The 27,961-nt window shown below is 33.6% G+C and overlaps 3 protein-coding genes across 3 annotated transcripts in view; 1 reads left to right on the forward strand and 2 right to left on the reverse strand.

Annotated features, from left to right (window-relative positions):
- Window positions 1-20: 20 nt before the first annotated feature.
- On the reverse strand, window positions 21-8,572 carry LOC120415521 (FAD-dependent oxidoreductase domain-containing protein 1). Its single transcript, XM_039577078.2, has 2 exons — window positions 6,695-8,572; window positions 21-360 (listed from the first exon to the last, which is right to left on the reverse strand). The coding sequence occupies exons 1-2, from the start codon at window positions 8,076-8,078 to the stop codon at window positions 221-223; spliced, it is 1,524 nt and encodes a 507-aa protein (XP_039433012.1). The 5' UTR covers window positions 8,079-8,572; the 3' UTR covers window positions 21-220.
- A 3,348-nt stretch (window positions 8,573-11,920) lies between these two features.
- LOC120415584 (apoptotic chromatin condensation inducer in the nucleus) lies at window positions 11,921-27,587 on the forward strand. Its single transcript, XM_039577172.2, has 7 exons — window positions 11,921-12,117; window positions 12,262-13,891; window positions 13,955-14,165; window positions 25,460-25,745; window positions 25,807-25,919; window positions 25,982-26,176; window positions 26,242-27,587. Exons 2-6 carry the CDS (start codon window positions 12,270-12,272, stop codon window positions 26,156-26,158), a joined length of 2,409 nt encoding a protein of 802 aa, XP_039433106.1. The 5' UTR covers window positions 11,921-12,117; window positions 12,262-12,269; the 3' UTR covers window positions 26,159-26,176; window positions 26,242-27,587.
- The window catches only part of LOC120415583 (uncharacterized), a 31,711-nt gene continuing 30,258 nt past the window's right edge, over window positions 26,509-27,961 (reverse strand). Inside the window, exon 9 of the mRNA XM_052708583.1 lies at window positions 26,509-27,925. Within this exon, the coding sequence (XP_052564543.1) occupies window positions 27,614-27,925 (312 nt within the window). The 3' untranslated portion in view covers window positions 26,509-27,613. The remainder of the gene's footprint in view (window positions 27,926-27,961) is intronic.

Consider the following 27,961-nt stretch of genomic DNA (forward strand, 5'->3'; position numbering starts at 1 on the left):
TGTGTTCTTTTCTCCAACTATCACGCTCCACTCCCAAAGAAGAGAACGCGATCAGCAGAAGAAAGGTGTTAACAATCAATCATCCTACCGAACCGCGCGCGCGCATCAGCATCAATCCATAGATTAACAGTGTGTAATGCATGGAAATTTGCGTTAAAAAGTTTTTTGCTTTCTTTCTTACCAAATCTCACAGTCCTTGCGTCGAATCCTTCGCCCGCTGTCAGACGATGTTGGCCTCGAACAGCGGCTGGTCCACCAAAATTCGGTCGAATCCGAACCGCGTCAAGTCCACCGTGCGGAAGTCGCCGTCGATGATCATTTCGGAGATGGCACGGCCCACGGCCGGGGTTTGTTGGATGCCTGGAATGGCGGAACAAAAGTGGGTGGTTCGTGAAAGTTTCACGGTGAAACTCGAATTTGAAAAAAATAAGGCATAAAAAGGTTGCCAGATTTTTTTTAAATGTTTGTCCAAATTATCAAAACGTGGTCGATTGGTACCTTTGATTTAAAATGTGACTTTTCTAACAGTGTAGCGTTCTTTACAATTTACTTCAACCAACTAAAATTTGACTTTTTTAAAGTGAGGTTACAGTGCTGAATACCAAAAATAGCAATGCTAAAATTACACTGTCAAACAACTTGTAAAATAAGATTTGTAAAAAATAATGACACGTTTAAATACCTTGAAAAAAATCATCGTAGATAACATACAATCCTTCCTTTTTTGCTTACCTACTTCTTTTAAAATGCCAAAAAAATGTTGTGAAGTGTTTGAAGTTAAAAATCAAAGTTTAAATACATTGAAGGAGGTATTAGAATATGGCAAACAAACAAACTCGCACTTTTTCGTGTTTGACAGTTTGTCAAACTCGCAAACAAAGCAAAATGTATGCAGGCTGACCTTTCTGCAAACAAATAAACTGTAAAAAAGTGCGAGACTGTTTGTTTGTTTGTCGTAGTCAGATACCTCCTTGAGGCGCAATTCGACAATAGATTATTTCGAATATCGCGGCATTTCACGGTGTTTACCAATATTAGAAAATCTATATCTTTTGAAAGAATTTTCTGGTCGGAAAGTTGTAGGTATTCAGAAAAAATAGTACACGAATGAAAAATTGTAATTTTTTATCAAGGTTTTTTTTAACAAAAAAAAACATTTTCCAAAATCTATATTTTTTAAGTTTTTTTATATGTGTTAAAGGACAAAAAATCGCTATTTTGAGCCAAAAATATGAACAAAAATTTTACCGCAGAGTTTTTTTTTTTAATATAAATTACTTGAAAAACAAGTTTACTTCAGCTTTTTATGTAAAACCAAATTTCGAGCCAAACATTTCATTAGGGCACAAAACCAAAACGTAAACATTTGGGATTATTCCACTACTCCATTCATTAGTACACTCCCTACATGCCCTCCAAGAATCAGATTGATAGCAAACAATTTCCTATTGAAAAAAACAAAAAAAAAGTTCAAGATGGTATGTCAGAGACATAACCGAAAGACATAGGACCAAACATTTTGAATGAGTTTTTGGATTGCTAGTGAAATCTGGGATAAGATTATTATATTTTGTTTCATAGATTTGTCGGCAAAATTGTCCTAAATGTTCTCCCAAGGTGAACTTTCCATGAGGGCACCGGCAACTCCAGGTTGTGGCCACTACTGTCGAAATGGCCATTTTCATGTTCAGTATCAAAAACCATGAATTTTGATACCCATATTGCCAAAACTCGTATGGTTCTGTAAAAGGCCCCCCAGGCCCCGGGGGAACCTTCTTTGAGGGCACCGGCCACTCCAGGTTTTGGCCACCACCCCGTTGAAAATCGCTGTACTAGGTTAAGCGATTTTACTCCACTGCCTAAAAGTTGCCTACGCTAGCGGTTTTGCTCGTCCCCGGGTGTTTCTGTAGTTGGTCGCAGTCTTTGATGGCCTTTTCAGGTGACGAATTTAGATACATCAATCGAACATCCGTGGAAGGGAAACTCGACGCATCGAACCCAATCAGCGTGTACCATGAAACGGGAGTGTGTGTGTATGTGTGTGTGAACGCGCATTTGGCAATTTTCTTGAATCTGCCATCCTACGGCATTTGGTGTGTCATTCTACGGCATTCGCACACAATTTGCCCTCTTCGGTGCTGCTCTCCGATTCTCTCTCTCTCTCTAGAAAATAAAGGTAATTTTTCAGAAGAAATCCTTCTCCGGAAGAGAGAATTTGCGTTGCTAGGGCTCTCTCTCTCCCTGCTGCTGCTGCTTCACCCGTCTGCGGCTCAGATATTATGAGCCGACCCGACTTGTTCAGCATCTCGGTGGCAACTAAGTGGAGTGGAAAGGGTAGAACGCATTTTTATACTTCTACTTCGCTATTACTTCCCCTCTTTCCACGATCGTCGACGACCAGTTCTGCTGCGGCGATTTTCCCCTCAAAAGCTATTCTGCCAATACTGAAAGATTTATAGAAAATTGCTGAAGGTTTTCCGAATCGAATGGTCCAAAAATTATGTAATTCCAATGTGTCGGGATGAAGATATTACCGTTTGAAATAACGTTCGCCAAATGTGACGCTTGGGATCGAAATTTTGAACTGCCCCCCCAGTATAGTAAGTAAGGGTTCGTTCAAAAATTACGTCCATGAATAGGGGGAGGGGGGGGGGGTCTGAGGTTTGTGACAGCCCATGTTAAAGGTATAGGAAAAGTGCGTGACAGGGGGGAGGGGGGGGGGGTCTAAAATCCCGAAAATCTCTGGACGTAATATTTGAACAAACCCTAAAGACATAGTCCTATGTCAAAAAACAAAAGGGCACATAACAATGTTCACTCCAAACCAGAAAAAAAGTTCAATTGTGCCCTTTTCTTTTTCGTTAGTTTTTCGTGGTTAAGGAATTTTCTATGTTATAAAGTGAACTTTTCACACATTCTTAACACTAATTCACTTCAAAACAAAGTTTGGTTTACGTTTCACCAAGGATTTCTGCAGAAAAAAACTTCGTATAAATACAATATTTAATACGGCCCGCGGCTGCTGTTCAGTACACTTTTGAAGAATTTTTATGTTTCACATACCTTATCTACACCATTCGATCACAAAACTTCACAAATTATCAAAATTTCCGCTGAATTCCTCATTATTTCTAACTAAACAAAAGGGCCCATAAACATCATTAAAAACAACAATCAGGTGACAGCGCTTTAGTGCCCTTTCAGTTCTTTTCGAAATTGCATTAAGAAAGGGCCCATTATGAACAACAGTTGGAAAGTTAAAAGGGCCCAATAGGTAGATTTTTTAAAATTATGAGTTTTATTGCGAAAATCAACATAAATTAAGAAGCATTAAAGCAGAGTTGAGGATAATGATGTGTTTTATCGTATCATCAGTAAAAATACCACTAGTCAAGCTTTCTTTTTAAATAGGAATTGAAACAAGTTGTCCACTTTTTGCCAGCGATTTTCTCGAATCGCGGTTTTTGGTTTTGTGCCCTAATGAAATGTTTGGCTCGATTTGCAGATTTGTTGATAAAGATAAACATTTCATGAGGGCAGAATACCAAAATGTAAACATTCGGGATTACTCAACTACCTACTCTATTCATTAGTACACTCTCTACATCCCCTCCATGAACCAGATTGGTAGCAATTCAAATAATTTCTTATTGAACAAATTAAAATAACGTAAAGGAACATAATGATGCATTTTTCATTAATCATATTTAGCATGTTTGGGCTTGTTTAAAAATGTTTTGAAATTTTATGAAATTCCAATGTACAGCACAGCAAAAAAATATTTTTCGCAAATATTTTTTTTAAATTTTTTTGCCTCCCCCCTCGACTTTGGCCAGCGTCGAGGGGCATAAACTTCAAAAAATATTTGCAACGGCCTTATGCAACTTTTGGTGTTGTCACACAATCTTCGCACTAAATCACTTCAAAACCAAGTTTGGTTTACTTTTCACCAAGGATTTCTGGGATTACTGCAGAAAAAACGTGTAGGCCCTAATATTTAATATTTGACCTCTTATTTAAAATGTCAGTCTTGATTCCAAAAAAAAAAATCGAGGAGATCACAAAATTTCACAAGGTTTCATTTTTAACATTGAAAATTGGACCATTGAAGCATTAGTTTGCGAGTTTGGCAAACTGTCAAACACAAAAAAGTGCGAGTTTGTTTGTTTGCCATAGTCTAATAGCTCCTTTAGTATCTGAGATATTATTATTATTATTAGTACTGAGTAGTTCTCTACGATTTCGTAAATATTTTCGCGTGTTTTAAATTGTTTTTATTTTTTATGTTTTTTTTTTTTGTTTGAATGAAACTTTGTCCATGCATTCCTACGTAAAAAGAAGCCATCTTGGAAAAATAAAATAAAAGAATAAAAAAATAAATGAAAAACAGAAAAAAAAATTATAGTTTTCCGAATATGTCCCCATACAATTTTGGGGCTGACCATGTAATCGTATGAAATTCAATATTTTGAGAGGGGTTTTTTTTCTAATCGATTTGGTGTCTTCGGTAAGGTTGTGGGTAATGGTTTAAGACTTTTCGGAAAAAAATCCCGTTTTTGTTATTTGACTTTGTGTCACTAAAATAAATTCTTAAAATACGTAGATTTTTATTTTCTAATTTCTATGATATGTATTACTGCCGTTCTACGCATAATTGTCCCATGTCATTTTTGGTCGATACTGACTTTTTGTCAGTTTTAGGTTTAGTTTGACGTTTACTTTTCGAAAAACACATAAAATCTACTACTTTGTTCGGAAACTCATTGAAAACAACACCAAGTCTGTTTGTCCCATCGTTGTACTTCTACGCATAATTGTCCCACCAAGTATTTTCTTACACGAAATCATTAGTTTTACTAAGCATTATGTCTTGTTTACCTATTGTATAGCAAGAGGATTACTAATAAGAGTGATAAACTGCTAACTGGGATGATTAGGGACTTATGGGGTGAATAGGGACTCACGGGACAATTATGCGTGGAAACACAAAAAACAGACGAAAAATTTCAATCGCGTTTTTCTCAGTTGCACTTTTTTGAACATGGGACAATTATGCGTAGAACGGCAGATTAGGGGACTAAAAATAGTGCGTCATGGAGCATAATTTGGTTCAGGAGTTATGATTTTTTTTGACAAATATTGAAAACTTTTTTTTTGCGGAGCGAGGTGGGACAGCTAGGATCAAGTCAGTCCAAGTCCGGTTGTGTCAAGGAAAGGTAATGAATGTGTTAGCCTGTGAAGTGCCACTTACATCCCATGGGGAGCGGGGAAAGAGGACATGAAAACTTGAACAAAACATTTTAAAAATATTTTTTTAAACAAAATTTAATTTGGAATATATATTTTTTGATAAAATATACCGTTTTCAAGTTTTTGCTACTTTTAGGTGTAAATTCTCGATTTCTTTTATTTTTTTTACGTTTTAAAAATACCTCTTGAAAGGAAATCACTTCTGAAAAAAATATGTTTGAAAATAAAAAAATACTACAATTTTCTTTCTGGAACTTTGAAGATCGGGCAAAATGTTTCTGATTATTAGCCTCACAAAGGATTCGAATGGATGAAATGTTTTTTTTTATAAGTGTCACCTAATTAGCCTGTCATTTTTAACTGACGATATCTCGAAAACTATTGGTAAACTTTTGTGAAATTTTCTTATCTTTTCAATAAAAATATTTATATTATATTACATTATTATAATTATTAATGTACAAATCTAGAGTTTTTTTTATTAGGTCCTATAAACATATGAAAGACAATAGTTTATTGGTCCTTTTAAAAAAAAACTCTAGAAATAGATAATTTTCCAAATTTTATAATTATAAAATAATACAAAGAAATAAAATAAATAAATCGAATAAATTGGTCGAGGTCTTGATCGCGTTTCTTCTTAGGTTAATAAATATTAAAAAAAAAAAACTAGACAATATTTCAAACTCCAAATCGACGCCAACATTTCAAAAAGCATCATGTACAAACCATCCGTTTTGAGAAAAGCGCATTTGAATGTTGAGCATCCATTTTCAATTCCCATTTTAATATAAAAGCAAAATAAGATGTTCTAATGATAACAAACGATGAAAAACGTTGCTTTTATTAATACTTGATCATCCAAATTCAATAAAACATTAGTTCCGTAATTTTATTTGAGAAAAACAAACATAACTTCTTTTGAAATCACCAACGTCTATATCACCCTGCTGTCATTGAGGGGAGCACTTTGTTATGATTCGTTTTTCTTCGCCGAATGTACATGGCGCTTTGTTCATGTTGCTTTTTTTTCGTCACGAGGTTCATGTAGTCTTTTGTTTGACAGATTGACAGGGCTATATAAACAGGGACTGCAGGTGGCAGAGATTTTGTTTATGTTACTTTATTTAAAATCATGATTAAACAGACTTTACTGAAGTAACTTTTGCTCATTTTTTGTGAAGAGGTAACTTATTAGGAGTACTTTCAGAATATGCAATATGCACCCAGAAAGTGTCAAAATGTACATGATGCTTTTTGAAATGTTACCGTCGAAATAGGCAAAAGATAGGGAAAAATCGCTTATAGGAAATTGTAAAACAGACCTAATAGCCACTACCAATACACAACAAAAACTAAAGAAAACATAAACAAAAGTTGCTCAAAAAGACCACTTTTCCAGTTCGCAAAAAAAAAACCAAAAACACACCCAGATATTACTCACCATGCCCGCTGAACCCGGTCGCAATGTACAGATTGTTGTAGTACGGATGCGGCCCGACGATGCCATTCTCGTCGAACGTGTTGTACTCGTAAAACCCGGCCCAGGCGCTCTTCACCTTGATGTTCTCAAAGCACGGCACCAAATTCGCCAGCTGCGGCCACACGTGACTGTCAAAGTAACCGTAATCCACGTCCAGGTTGTCTACCGAGGGTTCTTCCTCAGGACCGGGGCTCCTTCCGGCCAGATAATTTCCACCAAGGCCATCCCGCCGGAAGTACGTTCCGGTGGGATCGATCGTGAGCGGGGTGTTGATTCCGGGGCCACCGTCGCTGCCACACTGGTACACGTACACGTACCGCTTGCGAGGTTCCACCGGCAGTGGCACACTCAGCATGCCCTGGCCCGTTCCGATGCGAGCCATTTTGGCAATTTTGCCCGATTGGGCACCGGCCGCAATGATCGCGATGGAGAACTTGATGTCGCGCACTTCGCCGTCCTTCATCCGGATGTACGCCTTGTCCAGACCTTCGTACTCGCCCTGGTTGATGCCTTCGGCTAGAATATCCGGCTGTTTGCGGAACTCGAATCCGACCATTTCCGCCTCGACGTAGTGGGCGCCGTACTCGATGGCGCGTTTCTTGAAGCCGGAGAGCAGTGCCCACGGATCAAACCAACCTTCCTTTTCGAGGCCGTGACAACCGAGCGCGATTCCTTCGGTGTTCATCCAGGGGAAGCGTTCTTTGAGTCGTGCCGCAGTTAAAATTTCATTCTTCGCTCCGAGCGTGTTTTGCAGTTTGGAATTCTCCTGCAGCTGTTCCGCTCCTTGCTCCGAGGCCAACATCAGATATCCGTACGGGGTGAAGTTGACCTCCACGTCGTCTCCCAGATGTTCCTTAATATTCCGCATAAACTCCGCCCCGTACAAACTCATCTGGATGTTTTCCACAATCGAAAACTGCTGCCTCAACCCGCCCACCGACAGACACGTGGACGCTTCCTGGTAGGTCGCATCTTTCTCCACCACGACCACGTTCAACCCATTCCGGGCCCGTTTCTTCAGCCAGTACGCAATCGACGAACCCACGCCACCTCCCCCAATGACCAGCACGTCACAGTGGCTCTGGAACTCCTCCCTCCGGTACCGTTCCAAATAGTTGTCCACACTCTCGACCGATTCCCGCTTCGGCAGGATAAAGTTCTTGACACGTTTCATGTCGTTCCCGAGAATCTTCATCGTTCGCGACAGCGGGTTCTGCAGGTTCGCCTCGACCTCCTCCGGCCGCACCTTGGAGTCATCTCCTTTTCCGCCGTCGGATGCGAACCTCCGGGCACTTCCACACGACAGCGGCCGCCGGCCCAAAAGGGATCGACTCAAACGGAACATTCTGTTCTAATGATCCTTTCACAAGCCTCGTTGACGATTGATTGCCACAATTTAGCGTAATGCCGTCCTTATGGGGTGGCCGGTTATCTTATCAGTGGCAATTTACGTATGATTCTGCCTCGCTGTTTGCTGTCTAGCAGATGCTTGAGATGTTTGCTTGCGTTGATTTGCTCAAAGCTTAACAACAAGTGCTCCCATTCAAAAATGCACGTTCATGACGAGGATTTCCGGCTATTTGTGTGGCTTAAATGCATTCAAATCCTTTCCATTACCGGGCAAATTTTTAATGATGACTTTTTTAGTTTATATTTTGCCTAGAAGTTTGATTCTTATGTAAGACTTTCTTTCCTACATTAATCACTTTCGGCAATCACATTTATTTTCATTCTAGGATCTACTCGCATGTCGGTTCACCATTTCGCGATAACTTTTTTTTAACTTATTTTACGAATTTAAAATAAAAATTTGGTAAACTTGTAATCTCGCACGCCGCGGATACAGATGTTTACATAAAAGTTCTGAACCGAAAGTGAAATTTTGATTGACAGATGGAGTGGCCGCGCGCGGTAAACAAAACACGTTTTCGTGCAGTTTTTGCACGGTGAAAAAAAAAGATGCACATTGGAGGGGAAATTTTCAGTGAAAATTTGTTTTACCCAAAGTATGATGACACGCAAAAACAACAAATTTGAGACCGTTTTGACATTTTGTGACGCGTCAAAAATATTAAAATTTTAAGCCATGGTTTCAAAATTTTAAAGAAAAAAGTGTTTTAAAAAGGCATTGTAGGGGATTGAAACTCGTCTGAAAAACTGTATTAGTTTCTCCTTCAAAACGGTAGCGGCCCTGTTTATTACACTGTGAAATTATCCATGGCTAATCCAAGGAACCAAAAGGTGGCAACAGGTCCGTCCAAAAGGGGTGCTGCCAAAGGTGCTGCAAAAAACTTATTATTTTTATCAAATTTTCGAACAAATCAGCAACTTTTTACAAGTTTGATAGGCAACCTACACTTAAAAGTTAGTTTTGTTATTTGTTTTTGCAAAACTCATGTTTTTTAATGAAAGTGCAGAAAATATTCGTAATTACCTTTTCCCTCTTGGTGGCGCTTTGTATTAGTATGTGTGTGGTCGAAGATTGCGAACGTGCACGCAGAACACAGAACAGTGAGAACTAGCGAAAATGCCTCACTTTCTTCTGATGCAAGTCGCCATATTGAAATTGGGTACTAAAGCCCTATGTAAATTTTTATGTACAATGGTAAAAACACGATTAAAAACCATTTCTGATCACTTTTTTTCATTTTATTACAAAAAAAAAAGACAAGACAACATTTTATCGATGGATCAACTCTGGTCCCCTTGGAACGAGCTGTCAAGTAGGAGCTTTTCTGTCAAGAAGGACCGCGAGGTTAATTTTTCAAAATTGATTTAAAAATCCATTTTAAACTCTTTGTGGTCGTACAAAGGGTCATTGTACTCAGAAAAATAAGCTTTATCGCTGTAAACAATAATATCAGCAATCTAAGCTTCATTTTAGGACCCAATTGCTTGGAGTTTATACCCGTGACACTAGTCCATTTGTTATGCAAACCTTAGTTTTCAAAATATCTATGTATTTAGGTATAGACAAAAAAAATCCCAACAAAAAACTTTTAGTGGCAAAAATAGAAATATTTTTAAAATTATAAAATTATAACATTATAAAATTATAAAATTATAAAATTATAAAATTATAAAATTAAAAAATTATAAAATTATAAAATTATAAAATTATAAAATTATAAAATTATAAAATTATAAAATTATAAAATTATAAAATTATAAAATTATAAAATTATAAAATTATAAAATTATAAAATTATAAAATTATAAAATTATAAATTATAAAATTATAAAATTATAAAATTATAAAATTATAAAATTATAAAATTATAAAATTATAAAATTATAAAATTATAAAATTATAAAATTATAAAATTTAAAATTATAAAATTATAAAATTATAAAATTATAAAATTATAAAATTATAAAATTATAAAATTATAAAATTATAAAATTATAAAATTATAAAATTATAAAATTATAAAATTATAAAATTATAAAATTATAAAATTATAAAATTATAAAATTATAAAATTATAAAATTATAAAATTATAAAATTATAAAATTATAAAATTATAAAATTATAAAATTATAAAATTATAAAATTATAAAATTATAAAATTATAAAATTATAAAATTATAAAATTATAAAATTATAAAATTATAAAATTATAAAATTATAAAATTATAAAATTATAAAATTATAAAATTATAAAATTATAAAATTATAAAATTATAAAATTATAAAATTATAAAATTATGAAATTATAAAATTATAAAATTATAAAATTATAAAATTATAAAATTATAAAATTGTAAAATTATAAAATTATAAAATTATAAAATTATAAAATTATAAAATTATAAAATTATAAAATTATAAAATTATAAAATTATAAAATTATAAAATTATAAAATTATAAAATTATAAAATTATAAAATTATAAAATTATAAAATTATAAAATTATAAAATTATAAAATTATAAAATTATAAAATTATAAAATTATAAAATTATAAAATTATAAAATTTTAAAATTATTACTGCGGGCGTCAATAATTAGAGTTCACGCGCGGTGATACGACCGCAAGATAATGGTCGCATGACAGCCGCATGACAACCGCAGAACAAATTTTTGGCTGTTGTCAAAGGTTGCCTTGTGTTTTCAGTTGACTTTTTGGAAAATATTCAAAACAAACCAAGTTGACAACCAAATCAACGCAGAATTTCAGTTCAAATTGCTGATTTTTACACTGCGGTAGTTAGGCGGCAATAATCTCCTGTCACTCACAGCGAAGGAGAAACGTGATTTTATCTCGCAATAAGCAATATAAAATTATAAAATTATAAAATTATAAAATTATAAAATTATGAAATTATAAAATTATAAAATTATAAAATTATAAAATTATAAAATTATAATATTATAAAATTATAAAATTATAAAATTATAAAATTATAAAATTATAAAATTATAAAATTATAAAATTATAAAATTATAAAATTATAAAATTATAAAATTATAAAATTATAAAATTATAAAATTATAAAATTATAAAATTATAAAATTATAAAATTATAAAATTATAAAATTATAAAATTATAAAATTATAAAATTATAAAATTATAAAATTATAAAATTATAAAATTATAAAATTATAAAATTATAAAATTATAAAATTATAAAATTATAAAATTATAAAATTATAAAATTATAAAATTATAAAATTATAAAATTATAAAATTATAAAATTATAAAATTATAAAATTATAAAATTATAAAATTATAAAATTATAAAATTATAAAATTATAAAATTATAAAATTATAAAATTATAAAATTATAAAATTATAAAATTATAAAATTATAAAATTATAAAATTATAAAATTATAAAATTATAAAATTATAAAATTATAAAATTATAAAATTATAAAATTATAAAATTATAAAATTATAAAATTATAAAATTTTAAAATCCAAAAATTTAAAAATTTTAAAATTATAAAATTATAAAATGAAAAAAAAATTGAATTATAAAATATTAAATTATAAAGCTAATCGATTATAAAATAAGAAAATTGGAAAATTATGTACAAAATTGGGAGGTACCCAAAACTGCAACGCTCACACTCTACCCACACTTTAGGTAGTCTCCAATTTACCCTCATTCTTTTCGTGCAGTTTTGAAACGACGACGACTGACAAGCCGCGAAGCAGATTAAAAATAAGAAGAAGAAGCACACACACTCTTTTCTCGATGGTGGTCATTTTACGGTGCGCGTTGCAGTTCGTTTGAAATAATTCGCATTAATTACCCGTTTTTACGCCGGAAATCGTTTAAAAAGTGTCGCACTCTGTAGTTCACGTTTCGCGGATTCGGGAAAGTGTAAAAGTGAGCGGCGGAGGTTGAAATTTGACCGGAATTAGGGCGAGGTAAGTTGGGCTAGATTTTGACGTCAGAAAGGCGAAAAATTGAAATTGTGGCTCCGGCGGCTGCCATGGTTTTTAATGCCGGCTTGGTTGCGGGCTTTGCGATCTGAAATTTAATGGCTTTTCTTTTTTTTCTGTTTGCGGTAGGATTTAAGATGCGTCGCAAGGCAGCGGATAAAAACAAAACATCGCCGGAGAAGGTGTCCCGGCGGTCGTCGCGGAGGGGCCGCGAGCGGGAAGAGGAAGCCGTAGAAAAGGATGAGGCGGTTGAGCAGGAAGGTGAAGAAGCGGTTCCGGCCGAGGCCGCCGAAGAGAGTGGCGGTTCCGATAGAGAGGAGGAGGAAGCTCCCAAGAGGCGGGGTGGCCGCAGGACGGCGGCAACGAGAACCAGGAAGACGTCGGAAAAGTCTGTGTCGACGCCCCGGCGGAGCAGCCGACGCAAGTCGTGCTCGGTGGAACCGTCGGATAAGGAGGACAGTGACCGGGAAGAGAACGGAGGCGAAATTGCGTCCGGCAAGGACAAGGACACCACGGTGATGGAGACGATCGTGGAGGAGGAGAAGGCCGAAGAAGAGAGTGCTCCGGTGGCTGAGGTTGTGGAGAAGGTTGAAGAGAAGCCGGAACCGGAGCCAGAAGTTGAGGAAGAGCCTAAAGCAGAGCCTGAAACGGAGGCTGAACCTGAAGAGACGAAGGAAGTTGAACAAACACCAGAGCCAGAGCCGGAGCAGGTCCAGCGGAAGGAAGAGGAGCTGGAAAAGCTCAACGGTGACGACGAAGAGGAGGTGGCCGAACCGGAGCCAGAGCCGGCATCGGTTGCTGAAGAGCAACGGGATGAGGACGAAGCTCCACCGTGCGAGCAATCGCGTGAGTCTGGTGAGGTAGATTCCGAGAGTGTCCAGGATGACGAAAGTCAGCAGGCGCTGCCCAAACGAGAGGAACCGACCAAGGAAGCTTCTCCAAAAGCTGGTGAAGCCTCCGAGGACGATTCCTCTTCGGACAAGGGCGATCGCCAACCTGAACCTGAACCCGAACCAGCACCTAAACCTGCACGTAAATCACGCTTCAGATCTCGCACGCCCGAACGTAGGGAACAAACGGAGGCTCCGACGCCGGAACATGAGGATGAACCCAAACAGCAGCAGCAGCAGCAGGACGAAGAAGAGGACAAAGTCGACGAAGAGCTGGAAGCGGGCGAAATCAAGGACGACCCTGCTCCGAAGCGAAGCCCCGAAAAGAAACCGGTCGAACCGGCGCCACGTCGAACTCTACAGCGAAAGCGACGTTGGCTTTCTTCGAAACCCGACAGCTCCAAGTCGTCGGTCATTACAATTTCCACAGATTCACTTAAAAACATCATCTCCGAGCCGGTGCGACCGGTTCCGCTGTCGGATGTCAAGCTGGAATCCTCTCCTGAACCGGAAGAGGTCGAGGACAGCGCCGAAGAGGGCCGCCGTCGTCGCTCCCGGGACAAACCGTCCAAATCTTCGGAGAAGGAAAACGTCGAACACGACGACGAAAGCGGCGAAAAGCCAGAAAAGCAGGAAAAACCTGCGGCTCGCAAAATCAGCATCGTCAGCGACGATGGCAAACCGCTGGCCAAAGCACCGAGCCCGTCGCGGAACCATTCCAGTAGCATCCTGTACATCACCAACCTGGTGCGCCCGTTCACCGTGCTGCAGCTGAAGAGTCTGCTCGCTCGCACTGGAAAAATCGTCGAGAACGGCTTCTGGATCGACAAGATCAAGTCCAAGTGCTTCGTGAAATACGACAACGAAGAGTGAGTTCAACTGTCCCCCCATTTCTCCTCAATCTAGATCTTAACCCTTGTCAAAATTTCCAGCGAAGCGATTGAGACGCGCCACGCGCTGCACGGCGTCCGGTGGCCCACGTCCAACCCCAAATGTCTGAACGTGGACTTTGGCACCGAGGCGGCGATGGAGAAGGCGATCATCTCGACGCTGGATGACGCCGGCACGACGCGCATCACGATCGACAACAGCAAGGACGCGAAGGAGTTTGGCTGGAGCAGGGATGCGGTGAAGCAGGAGGAGGTGAGTAATGGGGATGGGGTTGGGAAGATTTACGGGTCGAGTCTCGTGGTAGCGTGGAACTCTAAACAAAATGTTGCAAAAAAAAAATCCGTCCGGGAGTCATATGGATGACGTTGCAGGAATAAGTTGTCTCTGTACATTTACTGTGCGTTTCGCTCAGTACTTGTACAGAGCCAAATTAGAAGGCTAAAAGACTTGATCACACACACATACTTCCTCAAATGGCCCTTCGCTGACTTAGTTTTCCGTCCTTTATATCTTCTTCTATGACTCTTAGTCGACCTATCCACCTAAAATTTCATTATCTTTCTTCTAAAATTTGCGTCAGCTTTCACCGATAAAGACCGATTAAATTAAATTAACAAAAAAAAAAATGGGATGCTGGACTCGGGTTTCAACAATAAGAAGCTGTCTCTGAGGAGATATCGCTTGGTTTGCCAAGCAGTATCGATGCTCAAAATATCGTCCTGCTGAACAACGGTCAGCCAAGCTTAAGAAGTTTCCCCAGTCCTTCACTGTGAGTTGTTGATTGCCTGCTTCTCTTGTGCTGAGGTTGAAATGGTCACGAAACGGGTAGTGGTGGATGCTTTGGACGTGAATGCAAAAGATCTACGGGATGTTGTGAAGAAATCGCTACCACGAGGTGAATTCGAAAACGTCTACTAGAATACGTTGTTGATTTCAATTTCAAAGCTTGCGAAATCCAAGAAACTAGAAAACCACAGGATCTGTACAACTCAACTGATGTGAGACAGTCTAGTTTCAATATTTCCTTGAATTGACGCCACCTAAATGCTAATAGGGGAAATCTACCCTTTCCAATCAAACACCTATCTTCGTCATATGGAGAGTTTGATGCTCGATTAAAGCTCCAAAAATACTATTTGGGCTATAAACTTACCAGCAACAGCACCGCCTCGAGTAAGCACGCAAATGTATGCCACTTACTGGCCAAAAAGATCACATTTAATGCACTTTTGATCATAATTTGTATTTTGCGAGACCACTTCTCATCATTTTGTTGGCACACACAGTGACACACACGAGAATCCCTCAAACGCTTAATGAATATCGCCAAAATTAACTTTTCACTTTCGCTTACTTTTTCACGGCGCTTAAGATACGAAATTGCTTCCAACTACCGGCAACATGTTCTTTTGATCATTAGTAAGGCACTCACTTGAAGAATAATCCCGAAAAATGTAATAAATTAGCAAGCGCCATCAAAAAAACAAACGCGCCAAGTCGTTTGACGTTTCAATTTTCACTTTGCATTCCACTCGAAGGCTGAAGAAAACCGAGCGAGAGACGAAGGCAAAAAAGAACAAAGGCTGGCCGTCAACACCACCAGCAGCACAGCCAGCGATGCCAGGAAACTTTCCCTATAAATGCCACTTTTCGTGAGTGTTCGTTTGAAATGTCAGCGCAAATGGCAACACTCGACAGAGTGTTGGAAGAAAAAAGAACTAAGCCGATATTAGAAAAATGGGCGTGGCCCAATGCATTCGCCTCGATTAGAATACCCTTGGGAATTTTTTTTTGTTAAATGCTTGGTAATGAAATAGAATAATTTTTAGTGAAAGTGAAAATAAACAGAAATGTTCACAAAAACTTGCTCTACTCGTTGGTGTACTTGGTTTTAGTAAAATTCAAGGGAGACTCTAGATTATCCAGCATCATTCATACACGACCGCTTATTAGGATTAAAATGGGTAGATTTCCCCTATCACTCGAAATGCAGCAATCCAAAAACGAAAAATTCTACAAAATTATTAAAATTTAAAGCATACCAATTTCAAAATAAATCATTAGATTTATGAAAAAAATCAAAAACTTATTATCACATGTTTGGACCTTGGACTGAGCCGACGAACACGAGTGTTTCTGATAAAGATAACCGCTTTTACTACAAACTAACATAAACTATTATAATTATTAATTTATCACGTGACCATTGTGTTCGAAAGTTGGGAGAGACAAAACGCTTCACTTGTTGACGCGTGATCCTATTGATGCGCAAACTTTAAGAGATCATGAATTCAAAAATATGAAAAAATACTTATCGTGAATTTTAAAATTTTAAATCAAGAATTCAAAAATCAACCATTTTTTTATAATAACATATATTCTTCTCAAAATTTTTGAATTTCACTCAACAATTGAAAGTTTTTGGTCGTTAGATTGTTTTTTTTTCTTGCAAAATAAAATTTCACAAAATATCTGTTTTTTAATACTTAATTTTTCATAATGCGCAATAGAGGAATCAAGCAAAGCGATTTTTTATATGCATGTTCACTTTATTACAGTATTTTTTGTAAAATAATCTAATTTTCAAAATTATTGTGTTTTTCAAAAATACTGCATTTTATTATTTGAAATATGCTGCCGCTCTAATCTAGTCCGTCCCATATGTATTTTTGTCAAAATTGAGATAAACTTGACAAAAGTTTTAATTTTACATGTACTTTTAGCCTATTGAATAAAAAAGTAGTGTTTGTTCTAAAAAATCCAAAATAAATATGACTTTCGTGCTGTCCCATATGCAAAATAAAGGCAAGTCAGTTCCTCATATCGAAATGTCTCGCAAATCGTGTAAATGGCTGCGAAATCATTTGAAATCTACAGAGTATGTTTTTAAGAGTACGTATAACTTGAAAATATAATTTATTGTTCATTTCTGAAGAAATATTGAAGATTTAAAAACAAGATACTCCAAACCTTTAGTGACTTTTTTCTTTTGAAATGTGCAACCACGGAAAGAAAATATAAAATACATACCGTTATGGCTAATATCTAAACCACAAAATTAGTTATATTTTTCCATGAATGAATAAGGTTGATCCTGGTTCTGGGAGAGACTCCACCAACGATAAGCGTAGTTTTTTAAATTATTTTCAAGGGCTTAGCAGTTGAGTAATATATTTCCAATTTCCTGGTGTCGTTGCAGATCACATTTTCATATCCAGGAACTTTATTAAATACATTATTTAAAGCAAATAAATCTGAAATAAACATTTTTTTTATAATTATTTACTTAGAAAACTACCAAAACAAACCTGGAAATGACAGTTGAACCAGGTTGAAACTGTGTTGTAAATGTTCAAGCCTACCTTGATATCATAACTGACTTGCCTTTATTTATGGACACATAAAGTCAAGTTGGTCCCTTGCTGTAAATTTCTCAAATTTACCACCAAATTCTTAATTTTTTTTAATCAAATTTATAGTACTTGCGTTTTTAAGACTGATATTGAAATAACTGTAGAAATAATTATATAGAAATAATCAGTTTAGAACGGGAAAAATGGTGAAACTTTTTTTGGGTTTCTCACAGCGTTATCTCAGCACTCACTTTTTACATATGGGACGGACCAGATTAGAGCGGCAGTATGGGTATCATACGAAGCAAAATTTTTAATGCATTTTAATTTTATTACAGATTTTTTTTTTTTGTAAAATGCACAAATTTTCATTAAATAGAGTATTTTTTTTATCGTCTCAAAAATTTAGAGAAAATTTATTTAAAAAATAATAATAATGTCTACCAAAAAACTACCAAAACTATCAAAATTTAAAAAATTTTAACTTCAGTAACTACTTTCAACCTGGGTGATGAATAGAGATAATGCGTAACGTGATTTTCGAATGATCCCACTTTGTTTACTAATCTAATCTAATCTAATCGAACACAAGCGCAACCAGTCCGAAGAAAGCATCCTGGAAGAACTTGTGGTTAGATTACGCCCCAAGTCCTTTCTTGTCAATATTAATGATTGCATTACATCCGAGTAGCCCCGAATATGTATTGCAAAAATTAAAGCGGCCAGGCCTACTGCGTTGCATTAACCGCAGAGACAGATTCTGAGAACGGATCACATTTCACAGAATCAACAGGGGAGGAAGGATGCGTGGACATACCGTACCAAACGCTCCGAATGAGTTGTGGTTGGTTGTGTAAGTGTAAATTTGGCAAGTAATTATTATTTTTAAGGAGGGGGAAGAGGGAGGAGGGGGTAGAATTTGGATTAAGGACATGGAAGATGGGGTGGGGTAGGAAGGATATTTCATTTGATAAAAAGAATATAAATTATCTGGCAAAAAAAAAAGTATGGAAAGATCTCACCAAGGTTCTTCAAAGCATTCGACAAACCGAATATACATCGAATACGATGCTGTTGCTTCACTAGAACATCATCGAATTCAGGCATCCGCAGGTTGTGAACAGCTTCTGGCCTTGCTCAGGGTTGTTACGGACGGCGCGGATCGCGCGGATGGCGCGGATGGCGCGTATCGCGCGGATCTGGCGCGGATTTGCTGACTAATTTTGCTCAGGCGCGGATTTCGCGCGGATAGCAATTTTGATAAACAAAATAATTGAGAACGATAGAATTTCATTCAAATTACAAAGGAAAATATTATTATGAATTAATTAAATTCATTCTTATTCGTTGAGTGCGAAAACATCAATTTCTAAGAAGTTGTTAATGAAGACAATTTTCTTCTAAAAATTATTGATTGTTTTTTTTTTCTTAATACGAAACTTTGAAATAATCTTCAAGGAGCGATTTTGTTAATGTATTGAGATTTGTTATATAAATTTAACATAACATTACAATTAATTATTTTTAAAACATCTGCTTAACAATTCAAATAAATACCAATTTTATGAAAATCAAAATAACAAAATTCGAAAAAATTACAAAATTAAAAAATTTGAAGCTTTTTTAGATTTTCTATGTTTTTTTCAATATAAAAATTTAAATTTTTAAATTTTTGGTTTATTGAAAAAAATTCTGTTGCCACTCTGATTCAGGTAGAATTGATTCTACTCCCAATTATCACAACATGACGAAATCCACTTAGAAATCTGCTAAAATCTCCGTCTAAAAGCGAAATGTAATGTTAAAATTAAAAAAAAAAGAAATCTGGAGTTCAACAATTTGAAATTTCAGAATTTACATATTCAAATAATAAAAAAAAAATAGAATTCATTATTTGAAATTGTCAAAACTTACAGACTCAAAAAACGTAAAAAAGTACGAATTATTAAATTGAAAAATTACGAAAATATTACAATTCTCGATTAAATTTTCAAAAGGTCATATCTGCATAGGAAACCCATGAGGGATAGGTTGTTTTGAAAATTTAATCTAGAATTGATTTTTTTGTTAATTTTTAATTTTTCAAGAAAGTTCTTAAGTTATTAAATTATTAAATCATTAAATTATCAAATAATTAAACTATTAAATTATTAAATTATCAAATTATTATAATATAAAATTATAAAATTATAAAATTATAAAATTATAAAATTATAAAATCATAAAATTATAAAATTATAAAATTATAAAATTATAAAATTATAAAATTATAAAATTATAAAATTATAAAATTATAAAATTATAAAATTATAAAATTATAAGATTATAAAATTATAAAATTATAAAATTATAAATTTATAAAATTATAAAATTATAAAATTATAAAACTATAAAATTGTAAAATTATAAAATTATAAAATTATAAAATTATAAAATTATAAAATTATAAAATTATAAAATTATAAAATTATAAAATTATAAAATTATAAAATTATAAAATTATAAAATTATAAAATTATAAAATTATAAAATTATAAAATTATAAAATTATAAAATTATAAAATTATAAAATTATAAAATTATAAAATTATAAAATTATAAAATTATAAAATTATAAAATTATAAAATTATAAAATTATAAAATTATAAATTATAAAATTATAAAATTATAAAATTATAAAATTATAAAATTATAAAATTATAAAATTATAAAATTATAAAATTATAAAATTATAAAATTATAAAATTATAAAATTATAAAATTATAAAATTATAAAATTATAAAATTATAAAATTATAAAATTATAAAATTATAAAATTATAAAATTATAAAATTATAAAATTATAAAATTATAAAATTATAAAATTATAAAATTATAAAATTATAAAATTATAAAATTATAAAATTATAAAATTATAAAATTATAAAATTATAAAATTATAAAATTATAAAATTATAAAATTATAAAATTATTAAATCATTAAATTATTAAATTATTAAATTATTAAATTATTAAATTATTAAATTATTAAATTATTAAATTATTAAATTATTAAATTATTAAATTATTAAATTATTAAATTATTAAATTATTAAATTATTAAATTATTAAATTATTAAATTATTAAATTATTAAATAATTAAATTATTAAATTATTAAATTATTAAATTATTAAATTATTAAATTATTAAATTATTAAATTATTAAATTATTAAATTATTAAATTATTAAATTATTAAATTATTAAATTATTAAATTATTAAATTATTAAATTATTAAATTATTAAATTATTAAATTATTAAATTATTAAATTATTAAATTATTAAATTATTAAATTATTAAACTATTAAATTATTAAATTATTAAATTATTAAATTATTAAATTATTAAATTATTAAATTATTAAATTATTAAATTATTAAATTATTAAATTATTAAATTATTAAATTATTTAATTATTTAATTATTTAATTATTTAATTATTTAATTATTAAATTATTAAATTATTAAATTATTAAATTATTAAATTATTAAATTATTTAATTATTAAATTATTAAATTATTAAATTATTAAATTGTTAAATTATTAAATTATTAAATTATTAAATTATTAAATTATTAAATTATTAAATTATTAAATTATTAAATTATTAAATTATTAAATTATTAAATTATTAAATTATTAAATTATTAAATTATTAAATTATTAAATTATTAAATTATTAAATTATTAAATTATTAAATTATTAAATTATTAAATTATTAAATTATTAAATTATTAAATTATTAAATTATTAAATTATTAAATAATTAAATTATTAAATTATTAAATTATTAAATTATTAAATTATTAAATTATTAAATTATTAAATTATTAAATTATTAAATTATTAAATTATTAAATTATTAAATTATTAAATTATTAAATTATTAAATTATTAAATTATTAAATTATTAAATTATTAAATTATTAAATTATTAAATTATTAAATTATTAAATTATTAAATTATTAAATTATTAAATTATTAAATTATTAAATTATTAAATTATTAAATTATTAAATTATTAAATTATTAAATTATTAAATTATTAAATTATTAAATTATTAAATTATTAAATTATTAAATTATTAAATTATTAAATTATTAAATTATTAAATTATTAAATTATTAAATTATTAAATTATTAAATTATTAAATTATTAAATTATTAAATTATTAAATTATTAAATTATTAAATTATTAAATTATTAAATTATTAAATTATTAAATTATTAAATTATTATATTATTAAATTATTAAATTGTTAAATTATTAAATTATGAAATTATTTAATTACTCTATTATTAAATTATTAAATTATTAAATTATTAAATTATTAAATTATTAAATTATTAAATTATTAAATTATTAAATTATTAAATTATTAAATTATTAAATTATTAAATTATTAAATTATTAAATTATTAAATTATTAAATTATTAAATTATTAAATTATTAAATTATTAAATTATTAAATTATTAAATTATTAAATTATTAAATTATTAAATTATTAAATTATTAAATTATTAAATTATTAAATTATTAAATTATTAAATTATTAAATTATTAAATTATTAAATTATTAAATTATTAAATTATTGAATTATTAAACTATTAAATTATTTTTTTGCCGTTGTTCAGATCATTTTCGGAGTCATATTTTAGTTTAGAGAAATTTAGAGAAGAAAATAATAGAAATTTCGTGTTTTGATTTTCGAGAGTAAAGTTTTGGCGAGAATTATCAAGTACTAAATCCTTAGATTTTATTATTTGGTGATTTATTTTATGGTTTTAATTTTTTTAAATTTTCTAATTTAAATTTTTTTTTTCTGAATTTGTTTTTAAAGCAACGATATTTAATGTGTTGCAAAAAATGCTAATATTGTTTCAGAAATGGCAAAAAAGGTTCCATTTGGTACAGGAGGGATATGAATTCACAACTGATCAACGGTACTGATCCAAATGCCTTCTGTATTATTCTTTTTTCGTTTAAACTTTCATTCATTATGTTACTCTCTTCTATGTTTGTCGCGATTTTTTATATGACGCGGATTTCGCGCGGATCGGGTTTTGGGGTCGGCGCGGATCTGGCGCGGATTTTTTCTCGGCTTTTCCGTAACAACCCTGCGTTGCTGGAACGGCTGGAACCAAACGGAAATCCTTTCCGTTACGCCACACGAAAAAAAAACACGCAGAGCTTCACTTTTGTTTTCAGTATTCACTTACAGCACAAACAAATCTATAAAATCATCAGAAACCTTTTTGGAATTTGCCAATGAAAACTAACTCTAAACCGAAGAAAAACGTCAAATTATCGGCACCGAAAAAATTTCACGTCCGAACTCCCGAATGATCCCACTTTGTTTACATCTACAAAGTAGGAGGCTGTTCAAGCACAAGCATGACTTTTTCTTACTGGTAAATAAGCTGTTTTATAATCGATAGTATGTGTTTTATTTTGTCTAGTTTTTTACTTTTTTGCTTTAAAATCGTGTGTTTTCAAGTTTCGATCGGTTAGAAGGTGTTTTCTTTTTTACGGGTGATGACGAACTGCGGCGAGAGTGTCTCTTTGCGTTGTCGCAGATAAATTCTCTGGCTGATTCAGGAATCCTGCAGCTCTTCCTGGTCCAGCGAAAAAACATCGCTATTTCTAGCAAAGCTGATCCAACAAACCGAGCAGATTTTCACTAAACCAGCAGGTTTTCAAACGAAATTTAACAATGAAGAAAGCTTGTAGATGGATACAACCGCATCGACTCTATAAACAACTTCCATTCATCATTATAAAAAATGACGATCTCGCCTTCAACTTTCTTAAGATTTCTTGACTTCAACTCCAGGTCCTCAAATGCTTGTGGCCTTAGTCATTCTCGCAAAAAAAAACAATTTTTAATGATCGATAACAATACTCTCTACTTTTGGCGAACAGTAAATTGGTTCCACTTTGACAGTTCAAAATTGAGGCCGTTTTGCGAACGACTATTCAGCACCCAGCTTTCAACCATTTTAATTTAATTATAAAATTGATTTTAAAATATCCAAGCCAGTGCTGAAAATGTCAGGGGTCATGACGCGAAAATCGGCGACGCTGACACGAATTTTTGAGATCCATTCACTGAACCGCAAAACCGTGACATAAACGAACCCGGCGCAGTCGTGAGTGCCCTAGCTCATTGAGCAGCTGCAACGCTCATTTGACGTTGCACGCACACACATAAAGAAACAAGTTTTTACACAAAAAGTTCGTATTTATGCGTGAAAATGTAATTTTGAATATGAGTTATGGTTGTTTTAAGTGTTTTGCACAGTCTACAACCATTCAATTGTTTACAAATAGTCAAAATAGTGTTTAAAGAGGATTTTACGAGTCAGTCATATGACACGAATTGAGTGAGTGTAGCTCATTTTTTCTCGTCTCTCATTCTCCAGCAGCCGACTGGCTCAAGTCAGGCGGCCGTGGTTGAATAGACACAGTAGGCCTGCAGTCACATGCTAGCAGTGAACTGACATTTTGGTTTGCTTCATGTGTACGCTGGGTTAGAAACTTTTTTCCTGATCCAAGCATTAAAAAAAATAATGCGATAAACATAAAAAAAACACACAAAAAAGATTGAATTCAAAATTATTTATAAAGAAAAAAAAATAAAAAAAACAAAAACTAACAATTTTTTTAAATTAAATTCAAATATTTAACAAAAATCAGAATTTTAAAATTTAAAGTCAGTCCAACAAAAAAAGATACCGAAATAAAAAAAAATCGAAAATTTATTACATTAAAAAATTCTGAATCAAGTCAAAAAAGAGAGAATAAAAAAAGTCGACCAAAAAATTAATAAAATTGCTCGAATTAAAAACAAAATAATTTTAAATTCTTTTCAAGGATTCAAACAGTAAGAATCATATTTTTTTAAATATTTAGAATTCGACTCGAAAAAAAAACACCAACATTCAAAACCTGGGTGCTGAATAGTGGTTCGCAAAGCGGCCTCAATTTAGAACTGTCAAAGTGGAACCAATTTATTGTTTGCAAAATGCTCCCAAGAAGTAGCAAGTATTGTAATCGATCAATAATTTATTTTGTCTGGAATAAAAAAGTCGTTACGTGGAAACCAAAAAGGCCTCTTATGACCGCTTATCGTTAAGTCCTTGAACAAATACGCGCTAAGTACTTAATCCTGAGCGAAAAGTCTAACTTCAACAGATCCAAAATGTTTCATAACAAGTCACTTAAGCAGCAAGAAAATTGTCACGCTTGAGCTTGAACATAGCCTTCTACTTTGTTTATGTTTACAGCTGTAGTGCAGTTGTATTAGTGGGGAGCACTAGGGAGCATTCGAAAATCACGTTACGCATTCTGTCTTTTCAGCACCCAGTTCAAAACTATCAAAATTCAAAAATCCGAAAATTATGAAAATTATAAAAATAATTATAATTTAATCTCAAAAATATTTTGTTAATCCCAGCTTAATGCTGATAATAAAAAAAACTCCGAAACATCTAATTAAAATTCTTAAATAATAAAGCAAAAAAAAAAATAAAGGAAGGAATTAATTATAATTGAATTCAAATATAAAAAAAATACATTTTTAAAATTGAAAGTCAATCCAATAAAAAAACTGAAATAAAAAAGATCTTAAACATTTTACTCTAAAAAAATCAAAATTGAAAAATCTAATCTAAAAAAAAGGGGTCAATAAGCGACTGAATTTTTTTTCTTAATATAAACTTAAATCCAAAAATATGTAAATTTACAAACAAATGCAATTTCGAAATGAATTTCAAAAATCAAAATTAGAATTTTTACAATTCCGTACTTTTCCTGTCATTCTCGAGCGACGAATCGGCCTACTTTTAAATACCATAAATATCAGACAGGAAAAATAATACGTTTCATTAACAAGTTCTGAAATGGGTGCTGTAAAGTTGAACTTTTCAGCACTTATCGAAAAGTGGTGCTGTAAAGTTGAACTTTTCAGCACAAGTATCGAAAAGTAACACTTTTCATTTTTTAAACGGTCAATTTATTTAACACATGGATCGGTAAACCTCGTTGGATAAATGTACGATTCGTGCTGAAAAAATCTTCTTTTTGCAAATTATGATCACGAAACTAACCCCACCGTGTATGTCCCCTCTCTTTTTTCAGGACAACCACGCACCACGCCCCGTCCGCGAGTGGGATCTCGGCAAGAAGGACACCTTCGAGGCTGGTGACCGCAGCCGGGACGGACGAAGCGGGCGCGGCGGCGGCGATCGGGAGGCGGACCGTGCGGCGGCGGGACGGCGCGGCGACGGCGACGAGGGACGTGGACGGGATCGGGGTGGAGCTGCGGGCGGAGCGGATGCGGACGGAAGCAGCCGACGGTCGAGACGGTCGTCGGAGCGGGGTGGGGGCGACCGGAACCGACGGCGGAGCGCCAGCTTGTCACCAGGTTGGAGAGAGGGATTTTTTTGTAAACGAGACTGGATATTGAAAGTCTTTTTTTTTCGCAGCGAGGAAGTTCAAGAAGAAGGAAAACGAACCGCCAATCAGACTGTTGGATGATCTTTTCAGGAAGACCAAAGCGACGCCCTGCATCTACTGGTTGCCGCTGACTGCGGAGCAGGTGGGTTTCCTGGACATTTCGGAGTTGAAACGGTTTTTGATTTGAAACTTAATTTCTCGCAGATCGTCGTACGGGAGGAGCACCGTCGCAAGCTGGCTGCGGAAAAGGAGCGTCGCCAGGAGGAGTCTCGTCGGCAGGAGGAAGAACGGCGCAAGCGTCGTGAGCGACCACGTTCGAGCTCGCGAGACCGGCGTCGTCGTTCCCGCTCGCGGGACGATGGTCGCCGGCGTCACCGATAAGGAATGACGTTTGAAAGTGTAAGAAGGAATGGGGAAGGATCGAGAGAATGTTTTGATGTTGATATCGATGTTTAATTCAGCAGAGATCGCGCGGATTATGCTCCGGAGGATTCACACTCTAGTGTGCGCGTGAGAGGCAGAAAGAGAGAGGGAGAGAGAAGCAACCTTTTCCCGGAAGAAACCTCCGCGAATTCGTCCCCGACGAATCCGAATAGGGTCTGTTCAGATATTTTTTTGATTTTCTTTTCGACTGTTTTTTTGACTACCCTCTCTCATCCTACACGTTTTGCTTTTCCCTTCCTTTTCACACCTTATTTTTCCCCTGTTTCCCCCTTCTTTAATATTTCATAATTGTAATTTGGTAAGCGCTTCTCGCTTATCATTATTTTTATCCAAACACATCGCATCGATTGATGCGAGGAGTTTTTTTTAAGGTTTATCCCTAAAATATTTGCGCGGTAAATTTCGCGTGGGCATAACAAAAACAGTAATCTGGCAAAGAATTGTTTCGTTTTCGGAAACAAAACAGTATTTGCAAAGATTTCCCTCGATTGTATTGATTCTATCCGATTTGCAAAACAGAAAAAAAACCTAACATTTCTCTAAGAAGTAAGCTGCTGTTAATGATTTACAACAAAAAATAAATATTAGCACTTAGATAGGGCGCGTAGAACCGAACCACAGTCACAGACACACAAAACCACAGAGACAGGAACTAGGCCGCAGTCCCCTCAACCCCGTAAATTCTCTAGCACGAAAGGATCACCAGCTGAAGAAGAAGGGCGCCAGGAACTTTAAAATCCACCATCAACGACCAACGACGATCGTCGGCTGCAAGCAAAAGCAAACTCAGACCCGTATTCTCTCTCTTCTGTATATTGTGTATTTCCCAAAACCCAAATCAGAAGCCGGAAATGCAACGTCGAACCTCTCGAAGGACCCCCAAAAAACGCAGAGAGAATAAGGAAGTCAGTACGATTCTGGTGCGAAATGCCCAGCTATGAGGAACAACAACAACAACGTCACATCAGCAAACATCACGGGAAATAGCAACTTGGACGACAATATCTTGTGAGAGTTTCATGGATTTCGGATTTTGGCGTCGTCCCTAACAAGTAAACAAGTAAAAAATTGTGTAATCGCTCATCGATGCAGTATAATAATAATGTAATTGAATTCAAATGCTTGAACCGCACGAAGGCACCCGAGTTTGTGAGTGTGAAATGAAACTGATGCGCGTGTGGTAACGACGCGGTTGATTTTGTATAAAATACTGGCGTGAAGCACCGCGACCTGTGGAGAGACCCCAAGTCGTCAGTAAGTAAAGTCTACGCAAAAAAAGATATCTCCTTCCCCCCCATTGAAATATCGCAAACTCTCTGATCAACAAAACAAAAAAATCAGCAAATAAAGTACTATCCTTAGATAACCGACCGTCTTTAAGCGCCTCCACCCCTAGTGACAGTTCCGGCAGCTTGGGTGGCACTTGCGGCCGCCAACGCCGCACTGGCAGCCCCCGCTAGTGTCGCCCTGGCCGAGCGGTCCCCAGCGGGGTCCGCGCGTCGCCCAGCAGATGCCCGTTTTGCAGACCGTGCACGGCACAAAGTCGCAGCCGGCAATCTTCTGCACCACCACCGTGCACCGCGGACAGCGCATCGCTTCGCCCGAGCTGATGAGGGCCTGCACCTGCCGTTCCGAGCACTTGAGCTCGTAGTTTCCGTTCAGGCGGTCCTGATACTCCTCGCAGCCTATGTTCGGGTGGATCGCCTGGAAGAGAGGAGGGTTTCGGAATTAAACTCGGTG

The sequence above is a fragment of the Culex pipiens genome, chromosome 2, assembly GCF_016801865.2.
Source record: "Culex pipiens pallens isolate TS chromosome 2, TS_CPP_V2, whole genome shotgun sequence".
Classification (NCBI taxonomy): domain Eukaryota; kingdom Metazoa; phylum Arthropoda; class Insecta; order Diptera; family Culicidae; genus Culex; species Culex pipiens.